Raw genomic sequence first — 17328 nt, 5'->3', positions numbered from 1 at the left:
GTTATTCATAGGACTATTTTCCAAACTACATTTATAAAATATTATAATAATACCTTACATGTTCCGTGCACACGGATTATTCAAACACTTACATGGTTTGGGTACATTTTTGTCAATTTTGTGGCTTGATCCATGCGTTTCGTGCATGCTTTTTTCAACTAGCAACCGTTCAGTTTTCGAATAGAAACACCGAACGCTGTTTTTTACTGATAGCAGCCGTTTAGGTACTACACCGTGTTACTGGTAGCACTTTTCATCAGATATGGAATAAAAATGCGAAACTGTGGCCAAAATTTTCACTTTCGGTTTTGTGCTTGAATAGTAGGGTGGGTTCAGAACACGAAATGTCACTCGAAAAGAAGGTGATTGACTCCCAATCAATTGGTGATCATTTGCATGGGTATACATTAGGCTACCAATCCTATGGTAGTTTATGGCAGTTGCTCGGGACTGGAGCCTGGTTCTGGACCCGTGAAAATGTGAAAAAAGGGCCATTGTTCAGAAAATGTTGAGACCGTCCCTGGCTATTCTTTATAGTGCTATATGTAAGTTGTACTTGTTTTATTCTGAAATGTTTAAAAATTCTCAAGAGTCGGGACCATGTGTCCCCTGCATGCAAACCAATTTTAGCAAATTTAAAAATCCACCGAAAAATTATATCACATATATGAGCACTATATGCCTCACATTTCCTCGACCAAAAAACTATCCCCTGCCACCTTCAAGAAAATGTCAAATTTTTAATATGCTTTAAGTTTAACAACATGGGAATAGAAAGGATGTTCAATGTGTGTAAAATGGGAAACTGGCTGAATTGTTATGATTGCTCAACCCTGTGATAAGATTTAGGGGCCAAAATGTAGCAGGGGGTGGTCCTTAGAAAAAGTGCAATTTTCTAGTATTTTGGGTTTGTCCTTAGATTAAAACCCTTTATAGGCTTATTATTCCCATTGAAATAAGATGTTGGGTTGAATTTGGATTAACTGAATAATATTGTAGCAGTTTCATGAAATTTTCTTGAAATTGACAGCCATGCAGTTTTATGAATTTTTAAACCCTTAGATTTGATAAGAAATTGTAAAATATTGTTCTTTCTCAAGCTAAAACTGACAAAAAGTTGATTTTAGGGCTAAATATATATTTTACATGTGCTACATGTAATTTACATGTAATTCTAAATAGTTAATATCTGCATTTTAAGTCATTGTAAACATTTTTAAATGTCTGATTGTCAAAAAAGCACCCCCCCCTTCAATTTTCTTCACCGCCAACCAAAAATAGCCTTTATTTCGGATTTCTTTTCATAAAATCTCATGCATACATAAAATTTCTCTCATTTAAACTAAAACACATATGTTTGGTTTCTTCTTTATTGAAAATATATCAAGAAAAATTGAATTTGTGTGCATTTTTTAACCATTTGTCATTTGCATGTATTCCCACCTCATTATGGGGATGTGGTCAGGATGTTCAAATTTGGTATTTCTTTGTATGAAAAACATGTATTTCAATCTTTATAACAAATAAATCTAGATCTTTTGGTATTGGTTAAAGAATAAACAGAGAAAATAGGTTTCATCATCATCCGTTCACCATATTTGGGAAATTACTCCTCGGGTAAGATGCCTGATTGCCATTTTCTAGGTACCTGTCCCTTTTGAAAAGATGAAAGGGAAGGTTTTGTGTTCCAAATAGGTTGCTTTTGTGTTCAAATAGAGTTTTTAAACCTGTTGGTACCATTTAGAAACAAAAAAGTTGATTGCAAGGAGTAATAATGTGTTTTTTCTTATTCCCATTTGCAGGGGGATAGGTGATACATATGAGTTGAATTCTCCTATATGTTGTTACTAAATGTGAATATTTCAATGTTTTTTACATCAGATAGGGATAAAGGTTTCTTGTTATAACTGATTTTTAAAGAAAAAATGTCTTTTGGATTGAAAGAAGTCATGATGTATCTTAAAAACCTTACAGAAACAGGTTAAGGTGATTCAGCCGGGAAAGGGGGTAATACTTAAACTGCCATTACTTTTTTATTGTTCAATGAAATCAGACCAAATTTGAAAGGTTTTACTCAGAATTGCATGAACTTTCTGATTTTAGAGTGTTTTGGTTAGAGAGAAACAATCTCTAAAAGTTAAAGGTGGCAGGGGATAGTTTCGAAGGAAAGACCCGGTCAAAATTTTGAAATAAAGGGAGAACCTGGGGTTTGGCTGGTTATTTGAGGGGTATAAATTGGTAGAATATTTATTGCATTCATTTTGTGGATAGAGGATCTCATGTCAATTTCATTGATATATGACACTTTATTACTGGTAACACTTTTCATCAGACATGGAATGAAAATGCGAAACTGTGGCCAAAATTTTCACTTTCGGTTTTGTGCTAGAAAAGTAGGGTGGGTTCAGAACACGAAATGTCACTCGAAAAGAAGGTGATCGACCCCCCCATCAATTGGTGATCATGTGCATGGGTATACATTAGGCTACCAATCCTATGGTAGTTTATGGCAGTTGCTCGGGACTGGAGCCTGGTTCTGGACCCGTGAAAAAAGGGCCATTGTTCAGAAAATTTTGAGACCGTCCCTGGCTATTCTTTATGGTGCTATATGTAGGTTGTACTTGTTTTATTCTGAAATGTTTAAAAATATAGTGCTATATGTAAGTTGTACTTGTTTTATTCTGAAATGTTTAAAAATTCTCAAGAGTTGTGACCATGTGTCCCCTGCATGCAAACCAATTTTAGCAAATTTAAAAATCCACCGAAAAATTTAATCACATATATGAGCACTATCTGCCTCACATTTCCTCGACCAAAAAAACTATCCCCTGCCACCTTAGTCTTTTTTTTACTGGAATACACATGTTCGACTCCATAGTAGGGGATTCAGGGAATACTGTAGATAAACTGTACCATTTGAATTCCGTTTTTTCATCTTCACTTGAAATTTTGTGTTTTATTGTTAAAGTAGCTTAGGTCTTAAAATGCGAAGTTATTTTAAATATTATAAAAATTGCTAATCATTCAAGCTCGAAAAACAACCTTGGATATGTTTTCCGAGCTTGCCGAAAAGGCCCGAAAAGATACTGTGACCGCGTAGATTTTACGGTGCTAGAGAATTCTTCTGGGTCTGCATCGGTCGTGTGCAGTACGAACCGGGTGAGGGAATGTTGGCGTAAAGGGTATAAGGTTGTGGCGCGCTGTAGGCCGTAAAGTAAAAATGAAGGGTAGGTTTGCCGTATTCCCGAAGGTCCACCAGTATACAGTTCCAGAGAAATAAACAGGCAATTGATGCAGGATTCCGTTTTTATTGGTCGAGACTCAACGATGGCAACATTACAATAATATAACAGGTAGACATATTACAAACAAGTCGGATATGGCCAGTAGTGGCCTCCGGACTCAAGGCTCTGCATGGGCGAGTCGGACGTGGCCGAGGCTGGCCGCCGTATTCCAGACTACCGATTGACAATTGTAAAAAACTATATAAAGACTATAAATTGACAGGTGATGACATAAGTAAGCTGAGTGAAATATTGACAGTTATCAAATAATTAAATAAACTCAATGAGTGTTTGATGTCCAAGACATGAAAAACAGATAATTGCAAAATGTTGTTTTAAGAGATTAACAGTCCTTGAGACATGACACTCTGTCTCTTTGAAATCACATTAAGAGTCCGAAAAGTGTCGATCACTAAATAATTAAGTAACTTTGTAAGAAATAAACTGTGAGAAAATATTACGAAACAGATGTTGAATTTTAAAAGTAAAGTCCAAAATAAAGTTATAATTAAACAGTGAATTTTGCACGGTGATAATACGATTGCTACATAACAGTACCAATGGTTCTTTAAAATATTCACATCGAAATTTAAACATAATGATTAAGACACAGTTAATGAGCTATGCCATTGCCGATGTTAAGCCTACTCTAGATTCTAAATTGAGACCCCACTTCAGCACAATTCCAGTACACCACTATGCCTTCTTTTTGTTAATTAATCGATTCAGGAATCCAAACCAATGTTTTATAAATCTGCTTCTGTGTTTTAGGATGGCGCCGGCGCTAGCTCACCAATCTTTTTAAAAGATAAGCTTGTATAGTTCAAGGTCTGTATTCCTCAACAGTTTTTGTACTAAACTTCCCCCACAATCTTCCGGTGATGATAATCGCTTCCTCTTCCTGTAGCACTACCACTTGATCCCTGGATACTACTAAGGTCTGCTCTAGCTTTTCCCCTGCAGTTGTGTCTGTCTGCAATCTTCTCTTTTTGGCTTCCTCTTTCTGGTAGATGTCTCTGGCTTGTGTCACCGGAGCGAGGGGCATTAACCTGTCTCCAGGTGGCCTGTACTTGGTGTTAGCCATAGAACCGGTAGAGGCTCCACCGTACCCTTGTGTCTGAAGTTCCATGACGGGTTACCTGTCCTGGCACTGGAATACGGGCACCTTTCAATAGGACACCTGTATAATGAGACACATGCTTGGTGGTACTCTCTCCAGTGCATCCTGCAGTCCTTATAACTCTGGAGAAAGAATCCCTCATACCTTTCTACTTCACATGACATTCCATCCTCCTTCCGGATGGGACTTATATCCCGGTCTAATTCCATCAATTCTTCCTCACTGACAAACAGGTGCAGTACAAACCCTTTCATTGACATATCTCCGAAAATATACCAATATACTAAATAACTTTATTCAAAATCTGCATGTAGTTACAGGGTATAGAATAGAGCGCTCAACAGACCAACTGTCAATGAAATGTTTTAAAATTGGCCTTTAGTTTCCAATAATTCAGTATTTAATTTATAAAATGGCATTGAAACTGGTTTGCCTTCGAAAATTTTACCATTTTTCTTCCATTTTTTTCTGATAAAATTTCTAATGTGTTGTAGTCTAATAGTTATAGCTTTTTAAGACTAAGGTCATCATGATAAAAAGGTTCCTTAATTATACACATTAAACGAAATTTTAGAAACATACAACAATAAAGCAAATAATAAATTCATAAATAATAAAATTTACCATGATTTATTGTCCTTGTATACATGTGTTTTTTATATTATATAATACTCATTTTTTGGAAGCAATATATTTATTGATGGACAATTAAGAATGCATCATACATTTTGTCCATCTTTCATCATACAGTAATCTCGGACATATCTGTTTATATATGTTTTCCCATTTATTTCAACAATATTATTTACATTCATGATGCAGCTTATTGGAATTAAATCTAACTTTGCAGGACAAGACACTTGCCATGCACAACCAATAGACTGCACTTTGTCAAACTATTTCACCAAGGCCAAGTTCACTGGCTGTTGATTTCTTCCAGAACATTGGTAAAATGTTAACACCATGCAGAAATGTAATATTTTTCCCATTGAACAAGTTACAACGCATTGATGTCTTTTCTTGAGTTTTTCATATTCTATACAATATATATAAAACCATTTTCTGTACATATTCTTTCTATTAAAATATTTTGCTTCATTTTCTCTAATACCAAACTTTTGTACAAATTTTGTTCATCTTGTGTCAAAATTTTAGTAAAGACCTTTCCTATTGGTCTAGTTCCATCCTCAATATCATTGTTTCATATCTGTGTCTCCCCGTGACACTATCGGTGAGTTCATTATAAAGTAATAAAAGATCAGTGTCTTACTATCTTTTAAAAAATTACTCTACATAATTGGTGGAACTTCCAACATATTGATAATATTAGTAAGTTGTGCATCAACCCGTTGTGTGCTATGAATGTGTTGAACTATGAAACGATTCAAATCTTCAAATTTAAACAATTTTTGACAACCAAATGTCCAGTATTACAAACACAATCAACGGGATGAACTATCTGATGCTGATTTAAAGTAAGCAATTAATATCCATAAAGGTTTTGAAATTCTTCAACACAAAAGCAAAAGAGCTTGTAATTGGAATAGACTCCTCATCTTTTAGAGTAAAATCGTCCTCTTTATTTGCTAGTAAATCATTATTCCTAACCTAAGCCTCCTCATTGCAAGCTTTCCAAATATCGTTGAGTTAGTCTTTATTGTCAATCGTTTGTTCAAAATTGATTCCTATATCTATTTGGGCTTCTTGTGGGTACACATTTAATATAGCTGTGTCTTGCTCCTCGTTGACATATTCTGCTCCCCATTGACGTATTCACAGTCAACTGGTTCACTGTTATCACTTACTTGCTTTTATGTTCCCTACCGGTTTTCACCAGAGGGGACTATACTTTTCCTCTGCGTCCGTCAGTCTGTCCAACTCAGTTTTCCACACTTTTTTTCTTAATGCGTTTGAGGAAAAATATGAAATTCGCTGAATAACTTCAAAATGTCAAACTACAGATCAAGTTTACACTTTTGTAGCGTCTGGTTGACATATTTCCGAGAAAATTATTTTTTTATATTCAAATGTTCTTAATGTTGGGGTTCGATATTCTGCATTACATTGCATTGTTTTCACAATTTCCACAAACCGGTAGTGGACGTGTATTGCTTATGCAATACTCTCAGAATGCTTGTTAAATGAAGTATTTTGAGAATGATCAGTTTTCTCAAGTGAAGTATCTACAACTTCCTCACAAGTATACAGTACCCGCAACGTTATTCTTTACAATCCTATCCTATCATACAGTGCTGCTATCCTGAAAGTTGACAGCTTTATGTCGACAGCTTGATAACATTATTTTCCCGACTACAGCAGATGAGCTGAAGAGAGTAAAGGATGGCTTTTATAAAATTGCACATTTCCCAAACGTTGTTGGCACTATAGATGGTACTTTGATACCTATACAGGGAATGTCGGGAGATGACGAACCGAATTTCATCTGCCGCAAGGGTTTTCCCTCCATCAACGTTCAAGGAGTTGTGGATGCCGACCTTCGGTAAATACTTATTGACTAAAAATATATATTAAAATCTACATTACAGGTAACTTTTACTCTAATGATAATTTTTGAGAAAGATTACACCAAAAGCAATTCACTTGTCCACTCCTAATCTAACATAGATAAGATCTTTGTGCACCTGTAGCGATGTATTTGGAGCGGAACAAAAATCTAATTTTAATTACATTAGTCAGCTCCAAGAAAGCAATATTACACCCCCCCCCCCCACCTGCTCACTATCAAAAGAACTATAATAATAGCAGATATGATAAATTAAGGTTCAACTAATCAAGCTTATTCCTTTCAGTTTTACAAATGCTGTTGTGAAGTGGCCTGGATCAACTCATGATTCCTTCATATTGGCCAATTCCTCTGTACCTCAACTTTGAGTGGACCCTGGATATCCCCTGAAGAAATGGTTGTTGACCCAATTCAATGAACCAAGAGGCATCAAAGAAGAAAATTACAATCAAGCCCATGCACTGCTCAACCAGAAACATAGTGGAAAGGGCGTGTTGAGTTCTTAAGTGCAAGTTCAGGTTTGTTCATTATTTTTTGTATATTTATAGGTTGAATTAATTAAGAATAAAATCCACTTCGGGATTCATCCTTGACATGTTAATTATAACTAATCCATGTGAACATAACTTACTTTCCTTTTTATTTTGAATAGATGCTTGCATAAAACTGGAGGAAGTCTTCAGTTCACTGCCCAAAAATGCATCAAAATGATCGAATGCTGCCTAAGACTGCACAATATGGCCATCAATCGAAGACTCCCGCTTGAAGCTGCAGAAGATCCCATCCAGGTTCTGCACAACAATGCCGTGTACAGGGGAAATGGAAATTATGGTTTCAGGGTGAGACAGACCATTGCTCAGAGGTTTTGAGAACATTATCCATGATAATGTCATGCAATATTCCTTAAATGTATGACATATTGCGTTTAAAATAGTACATATGTGAGTATTCTCACTTAAAATTTGATCATGTAATTTGTCTTATCATATCAAATGAAATGTGTATGTATAGTTAATGTATACCTTAAAACTAGCAAATGTCTTGAAAGGATAATTATGCTCATACAAATGCATGCAATGTAAATAAATGTAAATATTCTCATCATATTGTGTAATATAATTTATCGTTCTATTTTTGTTCTACATGTAAAACCATATTATTACTAATGTCAGTGTGTATGTGTATTCGTACAAATATTCGACTTGCTGTTTACGCAGTACCCGAATTTACTCAACGTAACATTCATTACATACCATGCATACCGTGATACGAGTTGTTGCCTATAATGAATATAGGCACGTAACACAGTAATGAAAGTTGATGGGCTAATTGGTTAAAAAAGCGATAGGGTCTGCTCCCCCGACTGATGTGTGTCAAAAGTTATAGTGTGCTAAAGTGGCACATATCAACATATAGATATAATGCTTTATCGTTAAAATGACAGTGATGTTCTATAGAATTTTTTCCCCTGTACACGCTGCATAGGAAATATGAAAATATTTTGCGTTATATCTTGTCAAAATTTTCGTACAATTGCATTAATTGGTGTGAAACACCTACAGTTTTGCTCTTTTATAGTCCTTATTACGCAGTACAGTTAAGGCGGTCAATAAAAATATGGGCAAATTTCTGTGATGAAAACACGTATACTTTAGTTAAACTGGCATGTCCTTTTTAAAATCAATAACAGTCACTCAAATGCAATATATTTCTAATATATATATATATATATATATATATATATATATATATATATATATATATATATATAACAGTACAATATTTTATGTTCATAGTGGTCACGTGATATGGCAGTCGCATGGTACAAGCAGATGTATTTGTGGTTTTGAGGTCATTTAAAAAATTCAATATTGCAAGGGCATAATCATGTCAAAATTCACAACTGAATTATGAAATAACTTGATGTTATATCGTAGATTTTGAAAAACGGTGCGAACTTTTTAAGATAAGAATATTTGTTAGTAGAAACCGTAATTTATAATGCATATGTTGAATAACATTGAAGGTCACAGGGTTAATTTCATTTAAAAAATAATTAATTTGTTAGATTTTACAAGGATCGTAGAAGTTTTTAAGTTACAGTCATTGGACAAAAGTATTCGTCGGTGACGTCAAAATGGCGGCGATTTGTTTACATTAACTACTCAATAAAAACTACTCTCCTGATTTTAATATTCGTTGTCTTACCTTAATATTTTGTGAGATTGCCCTTCATTTTAATAACTTCTAGAAGACGGGTTAGAATTGTGGCATACAGCTGACGAACATATTCTACCGATAGGTTTTGCCAGAATCGCGTCACTTCCGCGATCAGCTGGTCTTTAGACTCGATGGTGTTTCGTGTGGATTGCAGGCGTCTTTTAAGTTTCAACCAAATATTCTCAATGATATTGATATCCGGAGACTGAGCTGGCCATGATGTAGTGTTTATATTATTTTCTTCCATATATGCACTGAGTAATCAAGATCTATGAACGGGGGCATTGTCATCTTAAAACACATAATTTCCATGAGGAAAATGTCGAACAATAACGGGCCACAAATTGTTTTCTAATATATCAATATATTTTTCGGAGTTGATATTACCATTTACACTGGTCAGTGTTCCAACACCATCGTAACAAATACAACCCCATATCATAACAGACAGTTTGCTCTTCGATGGCGCGCACACGAGATGGGGGTTGTCAACTTCATCGGTCTTTCGCCAGATATATACACGGTTGTTATCACCTATTACTACCTGACATTCATCACTGAATATCCAGTTCGTCCAGTGATCATCAACAGTCCAGTTTTTTCTTTCTCTGCACCACGAGACGCGTTTTTTCCTGTTACATACTCTGACGATCATCTTTTTCTGCACCCGTCTATTATATCCCATTTTAAATAATTTTCTCCTGACAGTCTTTGAACAGAAAGTAGAATCCTTTGCATTATTTATTTCACTCGTTATGTCATCCAGTGTCCCTCTCCTGTTTCTTTTCATGATTCTTGAAATTTGGACTTCATCGCGCACGGAGAACTTCGGCTTTCGCCCAGATCGATGCCTGTTTTCCACACTTCCATGAACTTCAAATTTTTTAATAATACTAACAATAGTAGTCCTAGGTATTCCCAACAACCTCCCAATTTCTGCCTTATTCTTCTCTGTCTTGTAAGCTTCTATAACTTTCATTCTTACTGCCACCGCAATTTCCTCTAACTTACGAGGGGGCATTTTCCCGAGCTTTGTTTATGGATTATTTTGACAGCCGACAAAAATTGTAAACTCTGACGTAATCTAAAAACTATGACGTATTTATGGGAAGAAATTCCGAACCCGACGTGCTTTCTATAAATAGCACGATACAAAAATAGCCGCGACGAATTTACAACATCAAAGGCATTTTGACGCCAGCAACGAATACTTTTGTCCAATGACTGTGCATAGCATATTTCAGGGTGGCTTCTTTATACGATGCACACTTTCAACAAAATGAAAATAAGACTATATAGGTAGCATTCTACTAATTATAATTTAAAACAAAAAAGTCATTTATACTTTTCCGTTAATGTATGACATTTATTTTTCTTCGCTATAAAACTGCACGATAGCCTTCAATGATTTAACTTAATGCGTCATTTTGAAGCATATGACGTCATATTTTGTAGTACAGCGAGAACGACATCTCGCTTATTTTTCAGTGTGTACGATATAATGGACATCAAAATTGTAAGTAATAGCATTTGTTGTTTTTAATTAAAAGATTAGTATAAGTTAACGTAGCTCGCGGGTTTGCTGACGTCACGATAGGAATCGACGTAAAGAGTTGACCGTCATTTAAGAAATGAAGATAGTAATTTTTCTATTGATCGACGTATCAAAGAAAAAATTGACCGGAAAACTTCATCAATGCGCGTAGCGCATTGATGAAAAAGTTTTCCGGTCAATTTTTTCTTTGATACGTCGATCAATAGAAAAATTATTATCTTCATTTCTTATCATTTAATAAAACATTTTCAAATCAAAAAATGTTAAGTGTCATTGATCAAAAATGTAAATGAAGCGGCGCGTATGAATACAAAACAACAACAGCAACAATATTTAAAATGGATGCGCCTTCTGCTGATGCAGAGCTACTGAGCTGAAGTAATGGATTAAACACAAATAGTGAGTTAAAATCTGAACCGGCTGAATTGAAAACAAAAGGAAAATACATGCGATAGCTTGTGGTATTATTCACTGTGCTGAAACATTCGTAATAAAACTAGTTTCCCTGTGTGATCGCTGGAATATGCAACTGGAGATAACCATCCAAGGAGAGGCGATCATGGACGAATATAGTTGATATGTCGACAAAGAACAGTATGTATAAGCGACTTTTGTAAACGTTGTGGTAACTAGCTAGCCAGTGATGTACTTAAATGGTATATCTGCCGCTTGGAATGCGCCGGAGGAGTTGATCATTACTCTTAGTCTTAGCTTTTCTTTACGATGCTTATTCTGATGACCGATCATGTACGTGTGTAAATTTAAAAAATCATCGTTACCAAATTTGAACAGCAGTGTTACCGTGAAAGTGTAGGCCTATAGGCCTATATTTTCGTTATAATTATTCTGGAAAAGGAACAGCCAGCCTCGCAGTAATGTTGATTGATCTCAAGCAGACGAAATCGTGAGAAGACGCTTAATTTTCTATTTCGTGAATCAAATAATGTGTTTTGTTTATTTTTGAAGGTTAAACTTTCAAGTTTTTATGTTTATAAAATTGTATTTTGTCTGCTGACAATAAAACAGACATAACTTTACATTTTGTTGACAGTGTTTATTTTGGAAATTCCCGTTCAATAAATAATGTTAGATCAGAACAGTTTAGAAAAGTAGATCCGGAAAAATTTTTTATTGATGCAGGTATCAAAGAAATTTTTCGACCACTCAGAGCGCCGATATCTCATCAAACGAATAAATATTAAATGATAGTGAATTCATAAATTTTTTTTTAATGACAAATGAGATATTTAAAAGTATAAAAGAAAATATTTTAAAAAGCTTATATGCGGTTTATGACTGTTTATACAAAGATTTATAATATTAAGTGCTGAAAATTTAAAGATGTCACATACATTGTCACATTTTGTTCTATAAAGATAAAGATTGAGTGTGCGTTAGAACTCTTCCATTTAAATTCATGTTTTAAAATAGAATGTATGCATTAACTTCGCTTTTTTTTTTTTACAATTATGACTTCCGTAATCTGTACTACCGATTAAATTCTTAAATTTCTTTTGGCTTGAGATAACTGTTTTATTCGATTACTTACTTATAATGTCAGTAGTTGCCTGGCAATTTATTTTTGCATTGATTGACTCAGAGTTTCATAAAAACAAAAACAAAAATAGCAGTTTTCTGTATCTTTACAGCCTTACATTAATTGCATTTGATAACATTCACAATAATGTCTAATAAGCATTTACATGTTCTAAAATGTGTTAAACAGCTAGTCTTGTCAATAAATGCATTTCAATTTTGGTGTTCTAAGAAGTAAGGAAAAATGACGTCAGGCTAACGTCGTAATGAAAATATAAGGTTTTGAGAAATCTTTTAAATCTTTAAAGTTTTTTTGCCAAAAATTGACTGATATTTTTTATGAATTGATTCATAATTATCTCCTCAGTTTTTGTGTTGAGTATGATTAATTTCGTCTGAATCGTTAAAAAGTTTGGAGCATAGTTTTGTAATGCGTTTCTCGGTTAAAATGTGCATTTTACTATATATTTCATTGAAATGGCGTTGTTTGATTTTATTAATGACACTGTATTTGAAACACAATTACATTATTACCGCGCAGACGAATCTTAAATAAATTTTAGAAATAAAACTGTAAAACCTATGGATCACGTTGACAAATTTTCAAGGTAGGTTTTCTCACAAGCAGGTAAACCCGCGAGCTACCTTAATTTTACTAATAAGAAGAGTTATAAGTACTTTCGAGGTTTGTAATATACTGTGATGTCATAATGCACATTTCCCGTACTTTTCGTCTGAACGGAGTTTATTGACAGCCTTAACTGTGCTGCGTATTATTGGAACGAAATCATTGCCATTTAATATCTATCCAACTTATGTAAATATAAGTAAGAAGAAAATGATAAGTCCGAAATATCTGAAGTTTTCCTGTGAAAAAAGGTAATATCATTAAATTGTGCATGCAATTTACTACTGATATCGTCTCCTTACTTGCCTCAGACTTTTTTCGGAGAACGCTATACCGACCTCGGAAAATTATGAATGTTCAATTTTCAGCGAGATCGAGAGTCACCAGTTACATGTAAAAAAAAATGCACCACTTCTCTTTACGGGGCTGGTAATGGTGCTTTAAAAGAGACGATATCAGTAGAAAATTGCATGGCGAATTTAATGGTACTAATTGTGTTCACAGAATTATTCCAATACTAGCGCACGTTTACATTCGCAATAAGTATACAATTTTTTCAGTGAGTGGCACTGTAGTTCCCAGGTTGTCCATCCGATTTTTTTTCAACATAAATATATCGACTCCCAAAAATTGATATAAAATTGATTTTATCAAATATTAAAGTTACAAATATGAAGGAAAACGTATAACTCTGTAGTTTATTAAATTGCAAATTATGTTAGCTATCAAAAGAGTTCATCCTGACAACGCAATTAAAACATAACGCTTTTGTTATGTTCATATACAAGAACGTTCCGAAATAATGTTTCTTAAGACTTTTATTCCACCACAAGTATCTCAATGTTTTCAACTTCGAATTTTTAGGCTAGTGTTTCTCGTTCGAGTCAATTCAAACTAACTCGAATTCGCAATTTCGTGTATGTCAACAACTTAATTATTCAAGTATTCTGATCAGTAGTTCCATTAAATGAAGTAATTAAGCTTTAAGTAAAATTGAGAGATAAAAAAAATATTTTTAAGTTTATTTCAGTGAAATTTTACATATAAACAGTTAGAATAACTCCGAAATAATAACTAATTTGTATTGCACGATGTCACTATTCTGCCTCAAGAAGACAGATAGCTTATCAATGACTTATTCCTGAATTCGGTAAAAAGCTACAATAAAACAAAATGATAATAAGTACATAATCAACTCAAATATGACACCGAATTACACATTTCCTCAATTTCCTTAAAGCTGAACACTGCTCGTAAATATGCACTTGCGCCGTATTTCTCTCTTACCACCGTTATCCCTAGAACCCCTTTATAAGCTGCAGACCTCTTCGCAGTTTAAACTATTTCGCTGTAGAAGTCTCACCTGTGTGGACATACATTTTGCCTCGCCTTGTTACTCGATCGCAATAAAAAATATAAAGCTTTACGCACTTTTTTCATGCCAAGAGAATACTATCACCAAATTAACTGGTCCAAATATAATAACAAACTGAATATGCACATAAAATAAGAACTAAATGCATAAAATCCAAAGACCACGAAAGGAATACTTTACGTCAGCGACGAGTTTCAGTTGGAAATCCGGTGTAACGAAATCGAAGGGTTCATATACCAGGTACCTGTGTGGCGGTGACAATTTACGAGCGGTGTTCAGCTTAAAAAGACAATATTAGGGTTCTGAGCAATTCATGCATTCAGCACACATTATGTAGAAAACTAGCATATACTGCAAACATACATGTGTTTGACCTATTTATGACGCTACAGATTGACCGTAGATTAAAGTTTAAATCTTCATACACAATATCATGAATTATAACTATTAGATGCACGTTTACAATACTTATTTCTGTTATATTAGGACAACAATCATTTCTCTAATTATAAAGTTTATCCCCCCTTTCTTAGGAAAACGATGGAAAATATATAAAATAGGATGAACTTCAAATTGGTCAATAACCAAAAGGGTTTACGGAAAAGGGTCGCCAAGCAAAGTTCTGAAAATTTCACTATTTTTAACAAACACTTGGTTGGTATAAAAAACAAGAAGGTTAAATTGCTACTTAACAAACCAATTTACACGGGAATAACTGTTTTAGACCTGTCAAAACTATTCATGTATCAATTTAATTATGGATAATTATGTCAAGAAACAGCATATTGACAGGACAACTTTGCTTGTTTTACAAGTTTCAAACGGAAGATTTGTATCAAGACATGGCTCGAAATAAAGAGTTATTTGATACATCCAACTACCCAAAGAACCATTTCATTTACAGCGAGACAAAACAGATACGAAGTTGAGAAGATGAAAGACAAAACCGGAGGTGTGTATTAATTTGAATCACGTGGAATATTGATTGCTTCTATATACTTTTAACGATTAAACTAATACTTTCGTCATAATAATGTATTCAGGATATCCCGTAAAATATACAAAAATGAAAAAAAACAGCATTTAAAAATATTAATGTGTAAAATATATATTTCCACGCTTGCGGGGGATATCATGAAGTATTTACAAAAATAATGTAAACAACAGTTGTATTGATCAATTTCTAACACAAATTGTTTTTCAGCCTCACTTATTTCTATGTTTTATGTATGATATTTAAAAGCATTTACTACTAAAAGCCTTTGTTCAACCACAGAAAATGTATAATGACGAGACTTTAATTGAAACGACACAACTTACTGTTTATTTATCGAATATTCCTTTACCATTTAATACTTACTCACAAAGGGCATTGAAGCTTAACAAATTAAAAGCGTCATTGTTTTGAGCTACAAGTAACAAAGAATGATAATACTAAAATATTAATTGTCCTTAACTACTTTATACTCATGTTATTCTGCTTGCAATAAATCTCTATGAGTTCGCATAATTTGACATATGACAACTGGTGTGATTTTAAAGCTCTTTTCAATATGTTTAAATTGTGTGTCATATAATTGTCGTACAAAAAAATTAAAAACGAATCAACAGAAATCATGCAAATTATTTTGACTACCACATACATTTTGCCTTTGTTTCATTACTGCCAAATTAGTCTTGAAGAAAACGATTATGGAAATTAGATCGAATGTTTTCTGTTTTGCTTTAGGTTTATTTTTGTATCAGCTTAAACCATGAACAATGCAAACTAATACCAATATCATTTAATTCATATTTTGTGCAGAACAGACTTTACTCATTACAATAAACTTAATAATAATATAAAAGAATTTGACAACTCAGACCATGAGGAAACTACTTTCTTAATGTTTGCTGCGAAAGTCGGTTGGAGCAGGCACGTAGCATCAGGGGGGGCCAGGGGGTCCTGGCCCCCCCACCTTTTCTCGCAGCAACAAATTTTTTAAAATTGACATATAAAAAAATGAATTATAATGGAGTTGGCCCCCCCACTTTTTTGGAAGTTAGTAAAAAATTGATATGGAAATGAGTAGTTAAAATGAATGTTACTTCCCCCCCCCCCCCCACGGGGTAGGATTTTGAAGATTTTTGGAAACTTCAAATTTCCCTTTTTTTTTGTTTTTTTTTAATTTTTGCTTGTCCAGATTTTTTGGATGGGTCTGGCCCCCCCACTTTCAAAAACGATGCTACGTGCCTGTGGAGATTAATCGCATGATATTTCAGTATTAGCTGTTTATAATGGAAAGTAGCTAAATTTTCAATTAATAATAGTCGAATTAGTTTCGACATAAATAATAGAGACAGCATTTTATTATGAAATAAAGTTCTTGAAATTTCTAACAGAAACTCAATTTGGCATTGCAGACATTGAATGAAAGTACATTTTAATGAACAGTTATTTCAAGTAATTTTTCTTTGTTTTGGTATAAACGGTATTACTTTGCATTTTATTAACACTATCACCAAATATTGTTGACAGTTCTCTTAGCACTTGCATTGGGTAAACCTACCGAACAATCTTCAACGTTTCATACCTATGGAGATGAGTTGGCAGCAGATGGTAACAGAGGTACATACCTTCTTCAAGAAAAAGTGTACAAGACACAGGGGATGGCGACACCAATCCTTGGTGGAGGGTGGATCTACTGACTGTGTATACCATCACATCTGTCAGAATACTCAACAGAGGAATAGACGCAGGAGGAGGTAAGTGTCCAAACTGACGTTATCGGGTAGGTTTATAGAGAAACGTCATTGCTAAATAATAATATAAAGATGGACATGACACAGTCCACGTTACTTTGCTGTAAATACCCCAAACTTATATAAAATCGATGATATACGAAAAAAAAAAAAACGTTTTATTTGCCATTCTGTTTTTTTAAATTATTTTTGCAAGTATAATTTTATAGTATTTAAGTTTTACTTGGCTGCAAATGTTTCTGTTGTGAAGTAATTAATTTTCTAAGAAATACAACATGCATCTGAGTAATATAATGAATAACCAACTTTTACTCTGACCATCAAAGTTCTTTAAATGTTTCTGT

At 34.0% G+C, this 17328-nt stretch overlaps 1 protein-coding gene across 1 annotated transcript in view; it reads left to right on the top strand.

Moving 5' to 3' along the window:
* Nucleotides 1–17328, top strand: part of LOC128174829 (uncharacterized) — a 218200-nt gene that overhangs the window by 193450 nt on the left and 7422 nt on the right. Inside the window, exon 4 of the mRNA XM_052840270.1 lies at nucleotides 16761–16850. Within this exon, the coding sequence (XP_052696230.1) occupies nucleotides 16761–16850 (90 nt within the window). The remainder of the gene's footprint in view (nucleotides 1–16760; nucleotides 16851–17328) is intronic.

Source organism: Crassostrea angulata, chromosome 2 (assembly GCF_025612915.1).
Source record: "Crassostrea angulata isolate pt1a10 chromosome 2, ASM2561291v2, whole genome shotgun sequence".
Taxonomy (NCBI): domain Eukaryota; kingdom Metazoa; phylum Mollusca; class Bivalvia; order Ostreida; family Ostreidae; genus Magallana; species Magallana angulata.
The sequence above is the reverse complement of the archived record's forward strand: the minus strand, read 5'-3'. Positions and strand labels throughout refer to the sequence as shown.